This window comes from Helianthus annuus, chromosome 13 (genome assembly GCF_002127325.2).
Source record: "Helianthus annuus cultivar XRQ/B chromosome 13, HanXRQr2.0-SUNRISE, whole genome shotgun sequence".
Taxonomy (NCBI): domain Eukaryota; kingdom Viridiplantae; phylum Streptophyta; class Magnoliopsida; order Asterales; family Asteraceae; genus Helianthus; species Helianthus annuus.
In genome coordinates this window covers 83,902,619-83,918,830 of record NC_035445.2, presented here as the reverse complement: position 1 = coordinate 83,918,830, position 16,212 = coordinate 83,902,619, and the positions used below count along the sequence as shown (strand labels likewise).

Genomic DNA, 16,212 nt, shown 5'->3' with positions numbered 1-16,212 from the left:
CCTTGAAGGTGTTGAAAAGGCTTTTGTCAAAGCACACATGTCGAGTAGCCCCCGTATCGACCCACCAATCCTTGTTATTTTGCCCAACCATGTTCACTTCCGTGACCAAAATCGAGAGGTCCGTGACCATGGCAACAAGCTTATCGACTTCATCTACCATGTTCACTTGTTGAGCATTTTCCTTCTTCTTGGGAAGCTTGCATTCGCTAGCCTTGTGGCCTTGCTTTTGACAATTGTAACAAGTTCCAAGGAACTTCTTTTTTCCAACTCCCCCCTTAGGACCAAGGTTGGAGCGTTTCCCATGACTTTTCTTTCCGCCCTTTCCACTGTTTTTTCCCTTCGAAGATTGCCCATGTTCAACAAGATTGGCCTTCACAGTTTCAGGACCATCAACCTTTTTTAGGGCCACTTTGTTATCTTCTTCAATCCGAAGACGAACAACAAGATCTTCAATGGTCATCTCCTTTCGCTTATGCTTGAGATAGTTCTTGAAATCAACCCAACTTGGTGGCAGTTTTTCGATCATTGCAGCAACTTGGAATGTCTCGCTGAGCATCATTCCTTCCGCATGAATATCATGAAGGATAACCTGCAATTCTTGGACTTGGCTCATGACAGTTTTTGAGTCTATCATTTTAAAGTCCAAGAACTTTGCCACCACGAATTTCTTAGTGCCCGCATCTTCTGTTTTGTATTTGCGATCCAAAGACTCCCACAATTCTTTGGCAGTCTTGGCTTTGCAATACACATTATACAATGTGTCCACCAAACCATTCAAGATAAAGTTGCGGCACAGGAAATCCGAATGATTCCAAGCATGCATCGCGCTCACAGTTTGAGCATCTATCTCCCCTTCCTCAACATGGGGTTTCGGTTCAGTCAAGAACCTTGCCAGATTCAGCGTGGTCAGATAAAAGAACATCTTTTGCTGCCACTGTTTGAAATTCACACCATTGAATTTCTCTGGTTTTTCAGCATGCGAAACTGCATTAGGCAGTGGTGCAACCAGACCGGTAGTGACAGAAACAGCGGAAGTCATGACCGCAGAAACAGCACTGGTCATGACAGCAGAAACAGCAGTAGTCATCGGTTGAGATTCCATTCTGAAAAGTAAACTGATAATCAGTAAATAAAATCTGTTTAAGTTTGTTATAAAAATAACCACTGATTAGAAACCACTTATCAGTTTGATAAACTACTGATCAGTTTGTCTAACCACTGATGAACTTAACTACTAATTAGTTTAAGCACTGATCAGTCTAACCGCTGATCAACCACTATCGGTTTGAAGCAGTGGCAAGTTGACCAGAACCACTGATCAGAACAGCGCTTAGGAAAGGTTGCAAATAGAAGTAGAAAAGAAACAGAAAACGATTAAACCGGGCTTGTGTTTGACGCAATTCCCTTAAACAGATTCGTCGTCTGTTCCCAGGGTACGCCGGTTCGAAACAGCACCGCGCGCTGCCGGACTGGAACACTTGCCTGAAAAGTAAACTGGAGAATGAATGCTGCAGAGAGATCGAGAGAAGAGATTTTCTTTCAGTGTGTGTCAACTGATCAGCTTTGCCTTCGATTTATAGTGTCAGAACTATAACCGAAATCAGCAAATTAAAGACCAAATAATGGTCATTAGAATATCAGTTACGAAACTGATAATCAATGATTCTCATTCATTTCAGTTAATTGAAAACTGGTCCACGCGGACCCGGGTTTTCGGAACTGCATTCGTGTCCGCATGACGTGCGGGCGTACACGAGTTCAACTAAATCCGGTTCCATTTTTTGCACCCCCCCTGCGTGCGCGCGGGTAGGACTTGTGGTAAAACATGTCATAAGACTTCAAAGGCTTCATTAAGGTTTCACCTTATAAATAGCCTATCTTTTCACTCCCACACCGATGTGGGACAAGGTGAATTACCAACTTGAGACTTTCATTCACACTAAACTTCCAACATATAGTGCTTAGCTAAATGATCTCGTGAGATTGAGAGTCTGAGTTTTAAAATAGACAAAAGTGTAGATCTACAAGTATAACTAAAATGGTGTGTGGGTTAGCCGATCAAAAAACAAAAACTAAATGATATAATAAATTTATCTAAACGGTTGTTGCTTCAAGATTTTGAACGTAATAATTAATCAAGTCATGGTTTGAGCAATTAATATAGCACCCACGGTCCATCTTTCATTTGCTCGGTTGTCAATTGTGAGATGAGTGATTCATGTCTGGTGATGCAAAGTCAAAGAGGAAAAAAGTTAGAGAGAGATAGCTAGTTCTAACGTCGATGTAGTTCTAACGTGGATGTCTGAAACAAGTTATGTGTTTAATTAGGGGAGGGCTCTATGTGTTTCTTTACGTTCGTCAAATTGAGTGTGATCAATATGAAACATGAACATCGTGCACATAAACAAAGAGGGATGTACCAACATTGGACCCATGTCGTGGCCTCACGGTACAACAATGTTTTGAGGGATGCGCGCCAAACAACAACGAGGGAGACATAGATCGATATGCATTGGTTTTTGAGCACCCGACCCTTGACTTTAGCATAATTAGGTCCTACCATCTATATTGGGTATCTATCTTAGCGTAAATGGAAAAAGATGGTCGACACAATACTTAGTACATATATATTTTTTTATACTAATTTATATATATATTAATTTATAACATAACCGAAGAACAGTACACTAACGGTCACGGCGTTTGTTGTTTCATTTATTTGACTTTGGTGCTCTGTGAACTTTCGGCTTTTTGACAATGACCACCTGAGACTTCTGATTTTACAGCTTTGGTCCCTTAAAAGATTTTAACCAGACCCATCGCCTCTTTGTTTTCTTGACAATTTGTTATTTCAGAGCTAAGATGGTTGTCGCCGGCGTTATACGAAAGAGATGAACAAACAAACCATCAGGGTAAATTAGTCTTAAAACCTCACCGCTGCTCGGTAATAGAGGAAAACCACCGGTGTCGCCACTGTCGCGTCACCGCCTTCTGGTGTAGAACCCTACCAGCACTGATCTGCATGCAGTCGATTTGTCCGATCCAAGCATCGGGACCTCCCGTCTTCTTCGTCCATCCACCTTGATTCGACATCTGGAGAAATTACCCTGTACAATCGTTGTCGCTTGCGTTGTTGAAACGGACACCGCGAACCGCCATGGCCGCCGCAAGTTTTCCGTCGCCGGTGGCGGAAATCTAACGGTTATTCCTCCGCTCTCTATCTAGCATTATTTTTTGTATTTGTGAGTAAATGAGCAGGTGGAAGTGAAATACGTTTACTGCTTTTTACTAAAAGCAATTAGTGGTTTTACAAAACCATTGTGTTTTAAAAATGGTTTTGTCAGATAGGGTTGAGATGTATATGATGAGAGAGAGGTAGAGAGAGAAATGAAAAAAATTATCTTTATGAGCTTTTGTATTAACCAAAAATTTATCCTCGCAATTCCAATTTTGTTTAACCCATAATTTGTTGTGATTTTTTCTTCGTATCATAATTAATATTAAAGTTTCAGTATTACTTTAATAAATTGGTTAAATAATAACAATGACTTAATTTCATTTATGTTTTGTGTTTTGTCACTAAAAAGACCATTTATGTTTTATTGACTTTAGGTCAAACTTAGGCTAGAGGTGAGGCGTCACCTTGTCACCTCACCTTTTATGGCGTCGGTGGGGCTCCATCACCCATACCGCCATCTTTAAGGGAGGGGCGCCATGATGGTGTCGCCAACATGTTAACGAGAGAGAGGGGCGCTATAAGGGGAAGAAAAGGCGGCTAAGATAGGTTAAAGGGGGTGCTATAGTTTGATATGAATTTTTGTAAAAGGTGAAGGTGAGATCCGACAACAAAAAGCATGACAAAGAGTATGGGGCTTCATCGCGGCACTCTAGAGGGTCGATCAAGTTGTCTATACACTAGAAGAACATGGTAAGTCTTTTAATTTTTACATTTCCCAACATTAATTTGTTGTATTTTATTTTCTTACAGTTGTATTTTGTATTCATATAATTATGTTACTAGGTTTTTATTTTAATTTCATTTTTATGTTTTATTTTTTGTTTTAAAACTTTTCCAAGAAATTTAAATAATCATATTCCATATATTTTAATTTGAAAATAACATTATTTACAGACCAACAAGCGACATTCCGTCAGTAACTTCATAGACACACCGTCAGTAACTTCATAGACACATCGGTGGCTTCTGTTGGTAAGTGTACCACAAGAGAGCTCTTTCTGGCATTCGAAGAAGAGTTGTCGGCCACCGAAGAAGACTTGGTTACCACTAGAGAAGCCTTGTCAGTATTCCTTCGCTAAGTTTTCGGTCGGTAATCCCTTGGTAACTTCCTTTGATAATTACAACATACTTTCATCGACGGATGCTCAAGGTCGGCTCAGGCCCCGTGCAGGGTGTGCAACCGCACAGGACCCACTAACTGTGGGACGAAAAATTAAAAAAAAATTATTTGTGCATATATATATATATATATGTGTGTGTGTGTATATATAGACAGAATTAATTGTAACAAAGGTTAGTCTCCTTTCTTAGTGGTGTGCGCGTTACTTGTTTGTAAGCTCGGCACCAGTTTGAAACTTTTTTCACTCTTAATTCTAGCACAGCCCAATTCTTAATCAACAAAAACCAAATCAAAGTAATGTATTTTTTTTTAAATCAGCAGCCCTGGTGCCCAAGATGTGAAGCCGAAGAAACAATTGACCACCTACTCATCACATGTACGATGGCGAAATCTATTTGGTGGAATATTCTAGCCTGGACGAAACTACCTATAAACTTGCCATTTATCTCAATCGCGGAAGCTTTGGAGTGCATTGACAATCAATCAGGATCTTTCACTTGGAAGAAAATAATAAAAGTAGTGTTCCAAACAACCATGTGGCACATCTGGAAGGCAAGAAATGACAAAGAATTTAACGGCATTCAGAAGACGGGGGGAAAAGTCGTAGAAGAAATAAAAGCAGACACGTTTTTATGGTTAAAACCTAGATCAAAATTCAGTAATATTGTATGGGAGAGATGGGAGAATTTTAATGTTACAGATATTGTGTCGTAAGCTTTTATAGGGGGTAGGGGGTTTCTCTTTTGTACCATTTTTGGGTTTTACAGCATATGCTGACCTGTTCTATTATCATAGAATCCAACCGTTCAAAAAAAAAAAAGGAAAACTAGATATACACCAATAATGACACCATTTTAAAACTTATTATTATTCAGTAATGATAATCACTAAAATTAGATAAACAAGGATATAAATCAGTTTTATACTTCTAAACGATAATATATTGAAGTTTAACTATGTATTCTATAGGTTTAGGATCAAATACAAAGTCTTTTAAAAATAAGAAGTCGTAAGAAGGGTATTAAACGGACTATGATTGACCTCATTCAAGCGGTATTGAAACCGTCTCATCAAACTCTACGATGTGAGATTTTGGGATTTTGTTTTTAGATGTTTAGTTTGTAGATTTTAGACTTTTTGTTTACATCATTGTGTTTTTTTATTTATTGTGTCTTTTCTATATTTACGTCATTGTGTCTCATTGTGGATTTGTGTCTTTTTTCTTTGACATTGTGTTATATTTTTCGGCATTGTATTATAATTTTGCTCAACAGTGTGTTATATTTTTGTGATCAATTTTATCTTTGTATATTTCTTACTATTAGGAGCCTTTGTAGAATAACTTTACTCGTATTATGTATCTAAGTTTATATTTATGGGTACATTTATCAACTCGCACAAGGCCCCTGAGGGTCTCTGAATTCTCAGGGACGGCCATACAAATACTTGTCACTGATTAGTTTCACCGAAATTGGCCTTAGTTGATTCTCATTTGATTTGTTAGGTAGTTAAAAAATGTCTAGAAAACCACTTTTGTTGTTTCGCCATAAGGCTTTGCAGTACCATAAGTCCATAACTTGCATACATTTCTGGACCGCAAGAAACACATCCCAAATGGTCCATCTAGAATATCATATTTCAAAGGCAAGACCAATCATTCATATGGATCAAACTCAGTACGCATGGCGGACCCACATAGAACGCGTCGGGGTCTCCAGTCCTTAATGTTTTTTTAAAAAATTAGTAGATCTGGTATATTAAATTCTATAAGGACTCCATAAATACAATTAGATGGACATCATAAAAAGAAAAGTAAATTTGTTGTGGTGGTAAACCTCTCTATTTACCAACAAGAGGTCGTGGGTTCAATCATTCTATAACCAATTTTTCTGTTTTTTTTTTTTTTAATCTAACTCGAACTTCGCTTTGACCCGACTCGAATGAGGACCGACCCGAAAATTTTAACGTTTTGTTATGAAAATTTTTGAACACCGAATAAAATGGACTTCACTAAAAAAAAATCATAGGTCCGTCACTGTCAGTAAGCAACATTTTATTTATCAATTTGCTTCGTATTAATAAGATCTTCATGGTTCAATACTATTAAAGGGCATCTTAGACATTTGCATTATTATTACAAAGCTTTTGTATTTTTAAAAGTTATCTAATTTTTTAACATAAGATTCATGCATTTTTAGTACTTTTTTAAAAGTTATCTATTAAAGAAAAACTAGTTCTATATTTACAAAGGTAACTAGTTTTTTCCTATTGTCGCGTTGCGGCGAACGTCTTTTGTTGTTTAGTCTGTGTTCACATGTGATTTGAAATCACTACGAGCGTGTTGTGTACGGAAACCGTTGACAAGAATAAAAAGAAAATATAGAAAAAAAACACTAAAAGATAGCCAAAAGAAAATTAACAAAAAAAGTTGTATGGTAATAATGTTGTTCGTATGAAACCTGCGGTCAGAGATCAACAAATGATACTGGGTACCGGTACCGAATTTCCCGAACCGAAAAATCTTAAGTACCAATTCGATACGACTTTTGGCGTTCTTGGTACCGATCCGCTACCGTTTTTTACCTTCATATACAGGTACCGTAATTGGTATTTTCGGTACCAGTACCGATTCGGTATTGGTTGGCACCGAGCTCATCCCTACCCCTGAAACTAAAAAAAGAAATCCTTAAAAGTTGAAGAAAATAAAAAAAAAGTTGCACGATACCGTCGTTGTTCATACGACACCCGTGATCAGGGATAAGCAAATGGTAAAGGTAGCAGTACCGAATTTCCCGAACTAAAAGATTTTCAAAATTAATTCGATACCGACTTTTGGTGTTTTCTGTAACAGGCTGGTGTCGGTTTTACCTTTATGTACCGATAACCGTACTGGTATTTTCAATACTAGTACCGGTTGACAAAAGCTTATATAACTTAAAAAGTAAAGATGATAATAAAACTATTAAAAAAACCATATATATTATTATAACTTTTACTGTTCAAATCATTGTGTTATTAATATATAGGAGAATTTTGTTTAGGGTTTATGTTAATCTTATTTCTTCACCCAAATCAACTTTGTTAAAATATAAGAAGTGGTGATTACTTGGGTTGATGACATCATAACTAATTATAAAATTTTGATCCCCTGCATCACACGTACATTATGCAAACGCACATAAATTATCACTCATTAGTAACTAAAACTGGAGTAGGATCATCAAATACAAATCATATTTTGTATACAAACTATAAGAACCATTTAAAAAGTGTCATGTAACATTCAATCAATTATAGATAAATGCTAAAATGATAACCTAAATAATATTAATTATCTTGAATTCCTTATAATTATGCTAACAAACAATTAATTCTTTATTTGGATCTTCTTTTTGTTTTAAATGTGATGTTAAAGAAAAGTGCTAATATCATTCACATTTGTGCTAAAATCAATTATCTTGATTAATTTTAATGTGCTAATATAATTCAAAAGTACTACTTTTATGTATGTATTGGTTTAGTATGTGCTAATTTTACTTTTTTTAAATGCTATGACCTGTTCTTACGGTTTGTAGGATAAATATGGTTTGTACCGGAACCAACCCCCTCCCTCAATATTTAAACAACTATTAAATAAATATTACAATGAATATGTGGATTATGCATATGAATCCCAACAACCAAAAACAAATACAAAGTACAAACACAAAATTAAAGCATACAAACAAAAAGAAATCGAGAATCCATCACTTTGCTATGTCTAATATAATCGTTATTCAAGCTTTCGGTTTCAAAATCTTCGGTGTCTCCCAGGTGAAATCCGGATCTTCGCGACCAAAATGCCCATAAGCAGCCGTTTTCTGGTACCTATAGTTCCCGCCCCGTTTAAGGTCAAGGTTAATAGCCATCATACCCGGCCTAAAATCGAAATTCTCCTTGATCAAAGCAAGGATATCACTATCCGGAATAGTCCCAGTTTTATACGTGTCAACAAACACGGATAACGGTTCAGCCACACCAATCGCGTAAGAAACCTGCACAATGCACCTGCGAGCGAGCCCAGAACCCACTACGCTCTTAGCCGCTTGCCTAACAATATAAGCCCCACTTCTATCCACTTTAGTAGGGTCTTTTCCCGAAAACGCACCACCACCATGTGCACCCCATCCACCATAGGTGTCAATGATGATCTTTCTGCCCGTCAGACCCGCGTCCCCGTGGGGCCCACCTATTACAAACCGGCCCGATGGGTTCAAGTGGAAGATAGTGTTTTCATCAAGGTATTGGGATGGGATCACTGACTTAATCACATGTTCCTTGAGATCCGCGGCTATTTGTTCGTTTGTCACGGTTTTGTCGTGTTGGGTCGAGATGAGAACGGTGTGAACCCGTGTGGGAACCATCGCACCGTTGTCGTTGTGGTACTCGACCGTCACTTGGGTCTTGCCGTCCGGTCTGAGCCATGGGCAAGTCTTGTTTTTTCTAACTTCGGTTAGCTTCGCGCCAAGCTTGGTTGCGAGGACGTGGGTCAACGGCATAAGCTCGGGGGTCTCATCGGTTGCATAACCGAACATGTGACCTTGGTCACCCGCACCGATTTCCTCGGGTTTTTTCGTTAGGTGACCGTGAACACCCTGGGCAATATCGGGACTTTGTTGCTCGATATTGACCAGGACATTGCAGGTGTCAGCATCCAGGCCGACATCAGCGGATGTGAACCCGATGTTTCTGCAAGTGTCGCGGACTATTTTCTCGTAATCTACAACAGCTTTAGTGGTGATTTCACCAAAGACCATGACCATGTTGGTTTTGGTGCATGTTTCGCAGGCGACTTTGCTTTCGGGATCTTGTTCAAGGCATGCGTCAAGGATGGCGTCGGACACTTGGTCGCAAAGTTTGTCGGGGTGTCCCTCGTTGACGGATTCGGATGTGAATAGGAAGGTCTCCATATCTTAACTGAACAACATAAAACAGAACAAAAAATGTAGTTAGAAATACTTAAACCTCAATATTTTGTTTTAGGTTAGTAATGTATAGAAATACACACACATATTAAAATTTATAATTATTTATGATCGGTTGTGAAAACATTGGTAAAGACGTTGAATTCCACATAACATAATAAAGGAATGTGAATCAATATATTATTATAGCAATGCACTTAACATGTTAATAGTATGTATGCTTCAGTCTAGTTAGCTAGTTCCATCAAAACAATATTAAGGTGAAATGCTATTTTCATCTATGAGGTTTGGTTAGTTTTGCGACTTTCGTCCAAAGGTTTATTTTTTCGCATTTGGATCCAAAAAGTTTGAAATCTTGCAGTTTTCATCCGGCTTGTTAACTACACCTATTTTTCTCCGTTAAGTTAGGGGCGTTTCTGTCTTTTTTTGTTAACTTAAAGGGCAATTCTGTCTTTTTTTCATCTTATGTACAAACATTTAGCATAGTGTACATGTATAAACAAAGCAAAACAAAACAAGTAGGTAAAAAGACGAGCTAGATGAAAATGACAAGATTTTAAACCTTTTGGATCCAGATGCGAAAAAACAAACCTCTAGACGAAAGTCGCAAAACTGGTCAAATCTCAAGGACGAAAATGACATTTTACTCTAATATTAACAACAGATTCACTTAAAAGTATAGTCCAAAAAAGAATCTGTTTGACTACGAAAGTCAGGGGTGACCCAAGGGGGTGTGAAGTAAAACAAGTGTTTTGGACCCACCAAATTCAAAAAAAAACTATATATATTTAATTTGAATTTTGAGATTGTTAGAGGTGAAGTTTGCGGTCTATAATACTATGCATCTGTTATATTAGGATCATTGGATCGAAATCTATTATATTAGGATCATTGGATCGAAAGCTAATTACTTTTTTTTTTTGGTGAAATGGGCCTTAATTCTATCATCCGTTTTGGGCCCTGAAAGGTTGGGCCGACCCTAACCTAAGCCAACATGATCCAAATTGAAATGAATATATATAGCATATAGCATCGAAATATACTACTAGATCTAACGAATTCAACATTCCAATAATAATAAGTAAACAAAGTGAGGTGTAGAAGTTGAAAAAGAAAGATATAATAAATGGACGTACCTTGTGATTGGATCTAGAGAGAATGGGATGAGTAGGGGAAAGAAGTAGAATGTATATATAGATATAGGTGCGGGTGAGTGAGTGCCGACAAAGATCGTGAACCACTTGATCTGGCTGGACCCACTTGCCAACCATGGCTTCCCATTTCCTTCCCACCGCCACCCACTAATATTTCCCACTCATATTATCACATTTACATGTTCACGGGAAAATGTAAATCTCTTGTTTTACATCCATCAATAACAGGCCCTGAGAATTCATGTACACTGTTCGAGCTCGAAAAATCGTGCCCTTAAATCTTAGCTAAATAAAAAATTGAAACTAGTTTTTCATACAACTTTGAACCGGATGAAAGAGTTGCCGCCCAGAATTCTTTTTTTTTTATTAATTTTTAGAAAATATTTGGGTATTGGGCTCACTAACCTAATGGGCTAAATAGTTTAAACAATATGATTTTTTAAGTGGGCCTATGTTAATATTTTTTTGGTTATACCCTATTAAAAATTTTTTGTTTACATATATAATATCGGATTTTTTTTAAAAATTACATGCCCTACGAAATCACGGGCCCTGTTCGGTTGTCCTCCCCGCCCTCCTTCAGGGCCGGCTCTGCTAGTAAATTCTACAAATAGGAAAAGTACCGGTAGGTTTTGATAATATCAATACTCTGGTACTACCGATATTGTTTGATGATTGGTGAATTGGTTTCATTACAATTCTGTTTTTAATAAAATTTATTGGGATGTTAAAAAAAATAAACACAACTATGTAGTGCGTGCTTAGTTTTTTTTTTTTTATTTAATGAACTTATTTTATTAGAGAAAATAAAATTGTTGAAATGTTATATAAGTTAAATGTATATATAATTTATAGTAAAATAGGTGAATTTGAAACCATAAAAATTTATTAAAAAGACATGCGACAAGTTTTTATTCATGTGGTTACTATTCATAGAAATGTAATTGTAATATATATATATAGCTGATGGGATATTCACGTTCAATATTCTAAGGCTATGTGTTATAAGTAGTCGTTTCATAATTTTTCACTGTCAGTGCTACGTAGATACGAGCTCTTACTTACCTTTTTTTCCTCACATTTAGTCTTTTTCTTTAACTGCAAAAATTTTATAATTGTAAAACAGACCAACAAGAGCTGTAAAATGCAAAATTACACGGAAAAGAAAAATACGATAAAATAAAGAAAACCATTAAAATTATTCTATTTAAGTCTCGAATATTAAAATCCTTTCGCCTCTCCCAATTAGATCCTTGATTTTTGATCTTTCTCTTAACCATAAGAATGAGTTTTCTTTAATCTCCTCCACCACTTTTTAGCTCCCAAGTTATTTGTTCCAAATTCCATCTCATTTCTTTTTTCCCATATTTGCCAAGGTGAGGTTTAAAGCACTAAACTAATTGTTTTCTTCCATTACACAAACTCATTTTTCTCCTTAATGTGCTTAAACAATTCATGATTTGAATTCATCAAATTTGGGTAAGGTAACTTTATCCATGTTGTTTCTTGGGTTTCCTCAACAACTTTTTGTATTTGACTTTAACGGATTTATGTTGTGTTCCTGCGAGTGCGGTACAAACTCTTATATCTTCTCTTCCTTTGAATACGCGTCATCCTCCTTGTTTGGCGTCATATGGATATTTGTTTGAGAACCATCATCATCAGGTGAGATATAACTTTTGCTTCTGGATTTCTTTGCCTAGCGCCCCTCCACTTCTTTCGAATTGCCCTTTTTCTTCCTTTCATTTGTGATATTTTCTGGGTTCAATCTCCAAATTGAATCTTCTATGTCAAATGTATCTTCTTCGATACTGTGTTCAAATCCACATACATTCTTTGTTTGGGTCCATTAACCCTTGTCTATCCCCGACACAAAGGGCTCCCTTTACTTTTATTTTATGGCTCATTAGTTAAAACTCTATTCTGAATTGTTTTTTGGGCCCCAAAGTATCTGTTGTATATAAGGTCCTCTTTTTGCGTATCGTTTGTCCCATTAACTCTGCCCCCTGATCTTCATTTCTTCTTTTATCTCTTCCACTGTACTCCTGTAGTGTCACACCCTGGCTTTGCGGAAGCGTGGTTAATTTGGTGTGACTTCTTAATACCATAGCTTAATCATAACAAAGCTATATGAATTTAAAAATATGCAAGAGTCATCCATTAAGTTTTAAAAACCAAATACCATAACATTGTTTTAACGGAAAACACCCTAACAACCATAATCTTGTTCAACAGACAATACAAACTCAAACATATCATAAACACAGTTTAAGGACTGTGACTTGTCCAGGAAAGAGTCACATTCCCTAAACCCCGGATGATCTTGGAAACTAGTGCAGCGGGAAAACGTGCCATACCGTGCCAGATCTTTTAATTCCCTGAAATACATGTAAGTTGAAAAGTCAACAATAATGTTGAGCGAGTTCATGTGTAAGTGAGTAAGTAAACCTTTGTATTTATCAAAAATCCTGGTATGTAGCAAATAAGGAAAAAGAGATCACCAATGGTTTGCAAGGCCATTGATATGTGTGAAATGCAAGTAGGAAGGCTCAAACCTAACAGATTTATGCGTCGGGTACAAAGTCATCCCAAGTTCCGTTATGCTGGGCCTAGGACTGGGCTCGCTACACCCAAATAGATCTATCGCTCCTGCCCCTCGGTCCTACCCTGAGGACTAATGACCTCAAGTTTCCGCCTACCCATTCACATGATCTAAGTAACAAACCTCCTTACGCTAACCATACCATGTATAAACTTATTCATAATCATAGTAACATGTATTTCACCCCCGCAGTTTAGAAAACTGAAAACAGTTAAGAGAAAAGGGGGACATGAACTCACAGTCAGTGCGTCTCTACCAAGTACTCCGAATGTCAGCTGTGCGACGACCTACATGTACTAATTCTATTAGACGGATGGCCGTGCCTTAGCTTTATAGTTTGGGTTTTTGGGAAATAGTTAGACAACTATTTCGTGTTTATATTTTGCATGTACTTGGTAGTTAATCTCCTTCCCAAGGATGGGGGATTTAATACATGTGCGTTCAATTTATAATATTAAGTCTCACTTAATATATTTTCATTTCTAATTCCAAATATAAATATTTTTCTCAAAAATATTATATTTCCATTTCACATAATTTTTCCCAAAAAATAATACGTTGATAAAATATTCGTTCATAATCATTTTCGTATAATGTGTAAGTTACGTTTTAGTAATCGTGTGGTAATAATAATTACCGTTGTAACTTATATGTTTATCGTGAAAGCGTTTGTATTATTTTGGATTCGTCAACGTTTGTAAATATTATTTTTACTCTAAAAATAATATTTGTGTATTTTCACAAAACAATCATAAACAGTGTTGTGAAAAATATATTTACCAAATATATATTTATCACGTTTAGTTTTGTGAAAATCCCACCTCCGAATATTTGTAAATAAAGTCGTCGCGAAATATATTTTGTAAACATTTCAAAAATAATTCTAACACTTGTAAATAATTCTAAGTGTTAGGTTTTTAGGAAAATTTCGCCAGAGTTTCCCCTGTAACTGGAGGTGGCCACGCTTTCAAGCGTATCATTTTCTTTTACCAAATCATTTCAACAACTTCTTGATTCAACCAAACAATTTCTGACACATCAAACTAGTCGACAAGCATGTAAATCGCATAATCACATGAACTTGTGGTTTTTCCGAAAACTATAGTGTAGATCCCGTTATATTTTGTGGATCTTTGTATAAAGTAACTCAATCTTGTAAAAACCTCGTTTTTAGAATAAATCCATCTTTACAACTTCCCGTCATCTTTCACAAAGATTGTTATTTTGTCGGATCTTTCATTTCACAAGTGTTTATACGCTTGTGGTTTGTAAAAATCACACTTGTTAGTGTGTTGTCCGTCTTTTAGAAAACATGATTTTCTCGATACTTGGTCCTTTGAAAATACCACTTGCAGATACGTAGATCCGCTAGTTTTAAACACTATTTTACAAGTAAAAATACTTTTACACAAGTTCATGTTTCTCGTGTGGTAGAGTTTCACCTTTTAACCCTTGTACCGTCCGAAACAAGCTTATGTCAAGATCCATGATCTTAACCAAACCGGGTTAAATGGTGATCCGAGCTACCACATCATAGATCGGGCCTCAATATTCACAACTTTCAAATACTACAACTTTTACACAAGTATTAAGCTTTTAACCAACAAGATTCATGTATTTAGTAGACTTTAAAGATTCAAAATGCAAGTTTCCGAGTTTTAACCGTTACAAATCTTATTAACCACCTTAGATTAGTTCGAGAGGGTGTTTTAAGTGTTATACCTCTAGCTCGGGGCTAGGGAAGAATCTATGCGAAAAGGTGGTGGATAAAAGCAAGATATCGAGGTCCTTTGCCTTCCGCTTGCTCCAAGACTCCTTATGCGTGACCCGTAAGACTTGTATGATGTTGAAATGAGAAGATCAAAGCTCGAAAATGGTGGTGGTGACCCAAGGGGGTTCGGCCGAAAGTTGGGAGCAAGAGAGAGAGATGTGTTGAGTGGTTTGTGAAGTGTTATGATCTTATGTGCTAAGTGTTGGTATTTATGGACAAACTCTTGTTCTTAATCCATTGGTTACAATGTTCCCTAGATATTAGGCAATTATAATAAAATAATCTAACTTTGTACCCTTGTGTTTCCCCCTAGTTGGGCCGATTACATGAGGGGGGGGGTCTTGGTTCAATCTCAAGTATATAGTTAGAGTTTAGTTTAGTTAAGTAGGTTAGATTTAGGGGTTAACTTAGTTAGTCACATGTTGTGCTTTAACGCGGGTGTTAGGGTATTCAGGGACCCTAACTGGCTCAGAAAAAGACCAATAATATTATTGTCAATATTTTTATGTTCCGGGTATAGTCCGGTTGTTCGATCGAATAGTAATCCGTTAAAGTGCTTAAGTAAGCTTTTAAGTGTCGTAAATAATATTTTTAGTGACACAACTCATTCTGCAAAGTGTCAGGAATATTTTCCTCGTGTTTTGGCACTTTATTAGTTAGCCAGAAGGTAGTATGTTAATAAAAGTGCTGTGTTTCGTGCTTAGAGTACGTTTTAGGCACATCCAGTCATTATGTCTTATTCCTAGAGACGCAATTCTACAACCCTTGTATCCCTACACTCACTATGGGTGTAGTAAAATATTTCTGGCTCATACAGGCCCTTAGAGGCAGTGTCTGCCTGATGCTGGCTTTATCAGCATGTTCAATAGGTTATCCGTTCTAATGCTACTGTGCTTTAGTGCATCATGTTTGTCACTAAGGTTCAACTTGTAAATAATGTAGTGACGGAAATCAAAGTATGATGCAGGAATATACAAGTACTAGAAATCAAGTAGCAGTTCGTCAGCAATTTCAGTTAAGCACAGTAATTAAGCAGCAATTAATTATTAATTAAATCGTACGGATACCTGGTTTAGTGAGGGTTGTCACATTCTCCCCCCGTTAAAGAAATTTCGTCCCGAAATTTTAAGTTCTGCTTGTAGAAGCAGGGTTCTCAGGAAATAGGTGGGGGTATCTCTCTTTCATTCGGTCCTCACGCTCCCAGGTGAATTCAGGACCATGTCTAGCATTCCAACGAACTTTGACGAGCTTGACACTGCTCCGGCGGGTCTTGTTTACTTTCCAATCCGTGACCTCAACAGGTTCTTCAACGAAATGGAGCGTGTCGTCAACATGAATTTCGTCGGTGGGAATGGCAACGGTA

General features: G+C 37.0%; 1 protein-coding gene and 1 long non-coding RNA gene across 4 annotated transcripts; one reads left to right on the top strand and one right to left on the bottom strand.

Annotated features, from left to right (window-relative positions):
* Positions 1-2,654: 2,654 nt before the first annotated feature.
* LOC110898391 lies at positions 2,655-5,155 on the top strand. 3 transcript variants are annotated; one of them, XR_004877368.1, is made up of 4 exons: positions 2,655-3,201; positions 3,613-3,928; positions 4,133-4,324; positions 4,680-5,155. It is a non-coding gene; the product is annotated as an uncharacterized LOC110898391 (long non-coding RNA). The 3 variants fall into 3 exon arrangements; XR_004877367.1 differs by having other exon boundaries at positions 4,677-5,155; XR_002569384.2 differs by lacking the exon at positions 4,680-5,155 and having other exon boundaries at positions 4,133-4,548.
* A 2,820-nt stretch (positions 5,156-7,975) lies between these two features.
* LOC110898392 (S-adenosylmethionine synthase 3) lies at positions 7,976-10,493 on the bottom strand. The gene is made up of 2 exons (XM_022145174.2): positions 10,459-10,493; positions 7,976-9,314 (listed from the first exon to the last, which is right to left on the bottom strand). Exon 2 carries the CDS (start codon positions 9,305-9,307, stop codon positions 8,135-8,137), a length of 1,173 nt encoding a protein of 390 aa, XP_022000866.1. The 5' UTR covers positions 9,308-9,314; positions 10,459-10,493; the 3' UTR covers positions 7,976-8,134.
* Between the last annotated feature and the right edge of the window lie 5,719 nt (positions 10,494-16,212).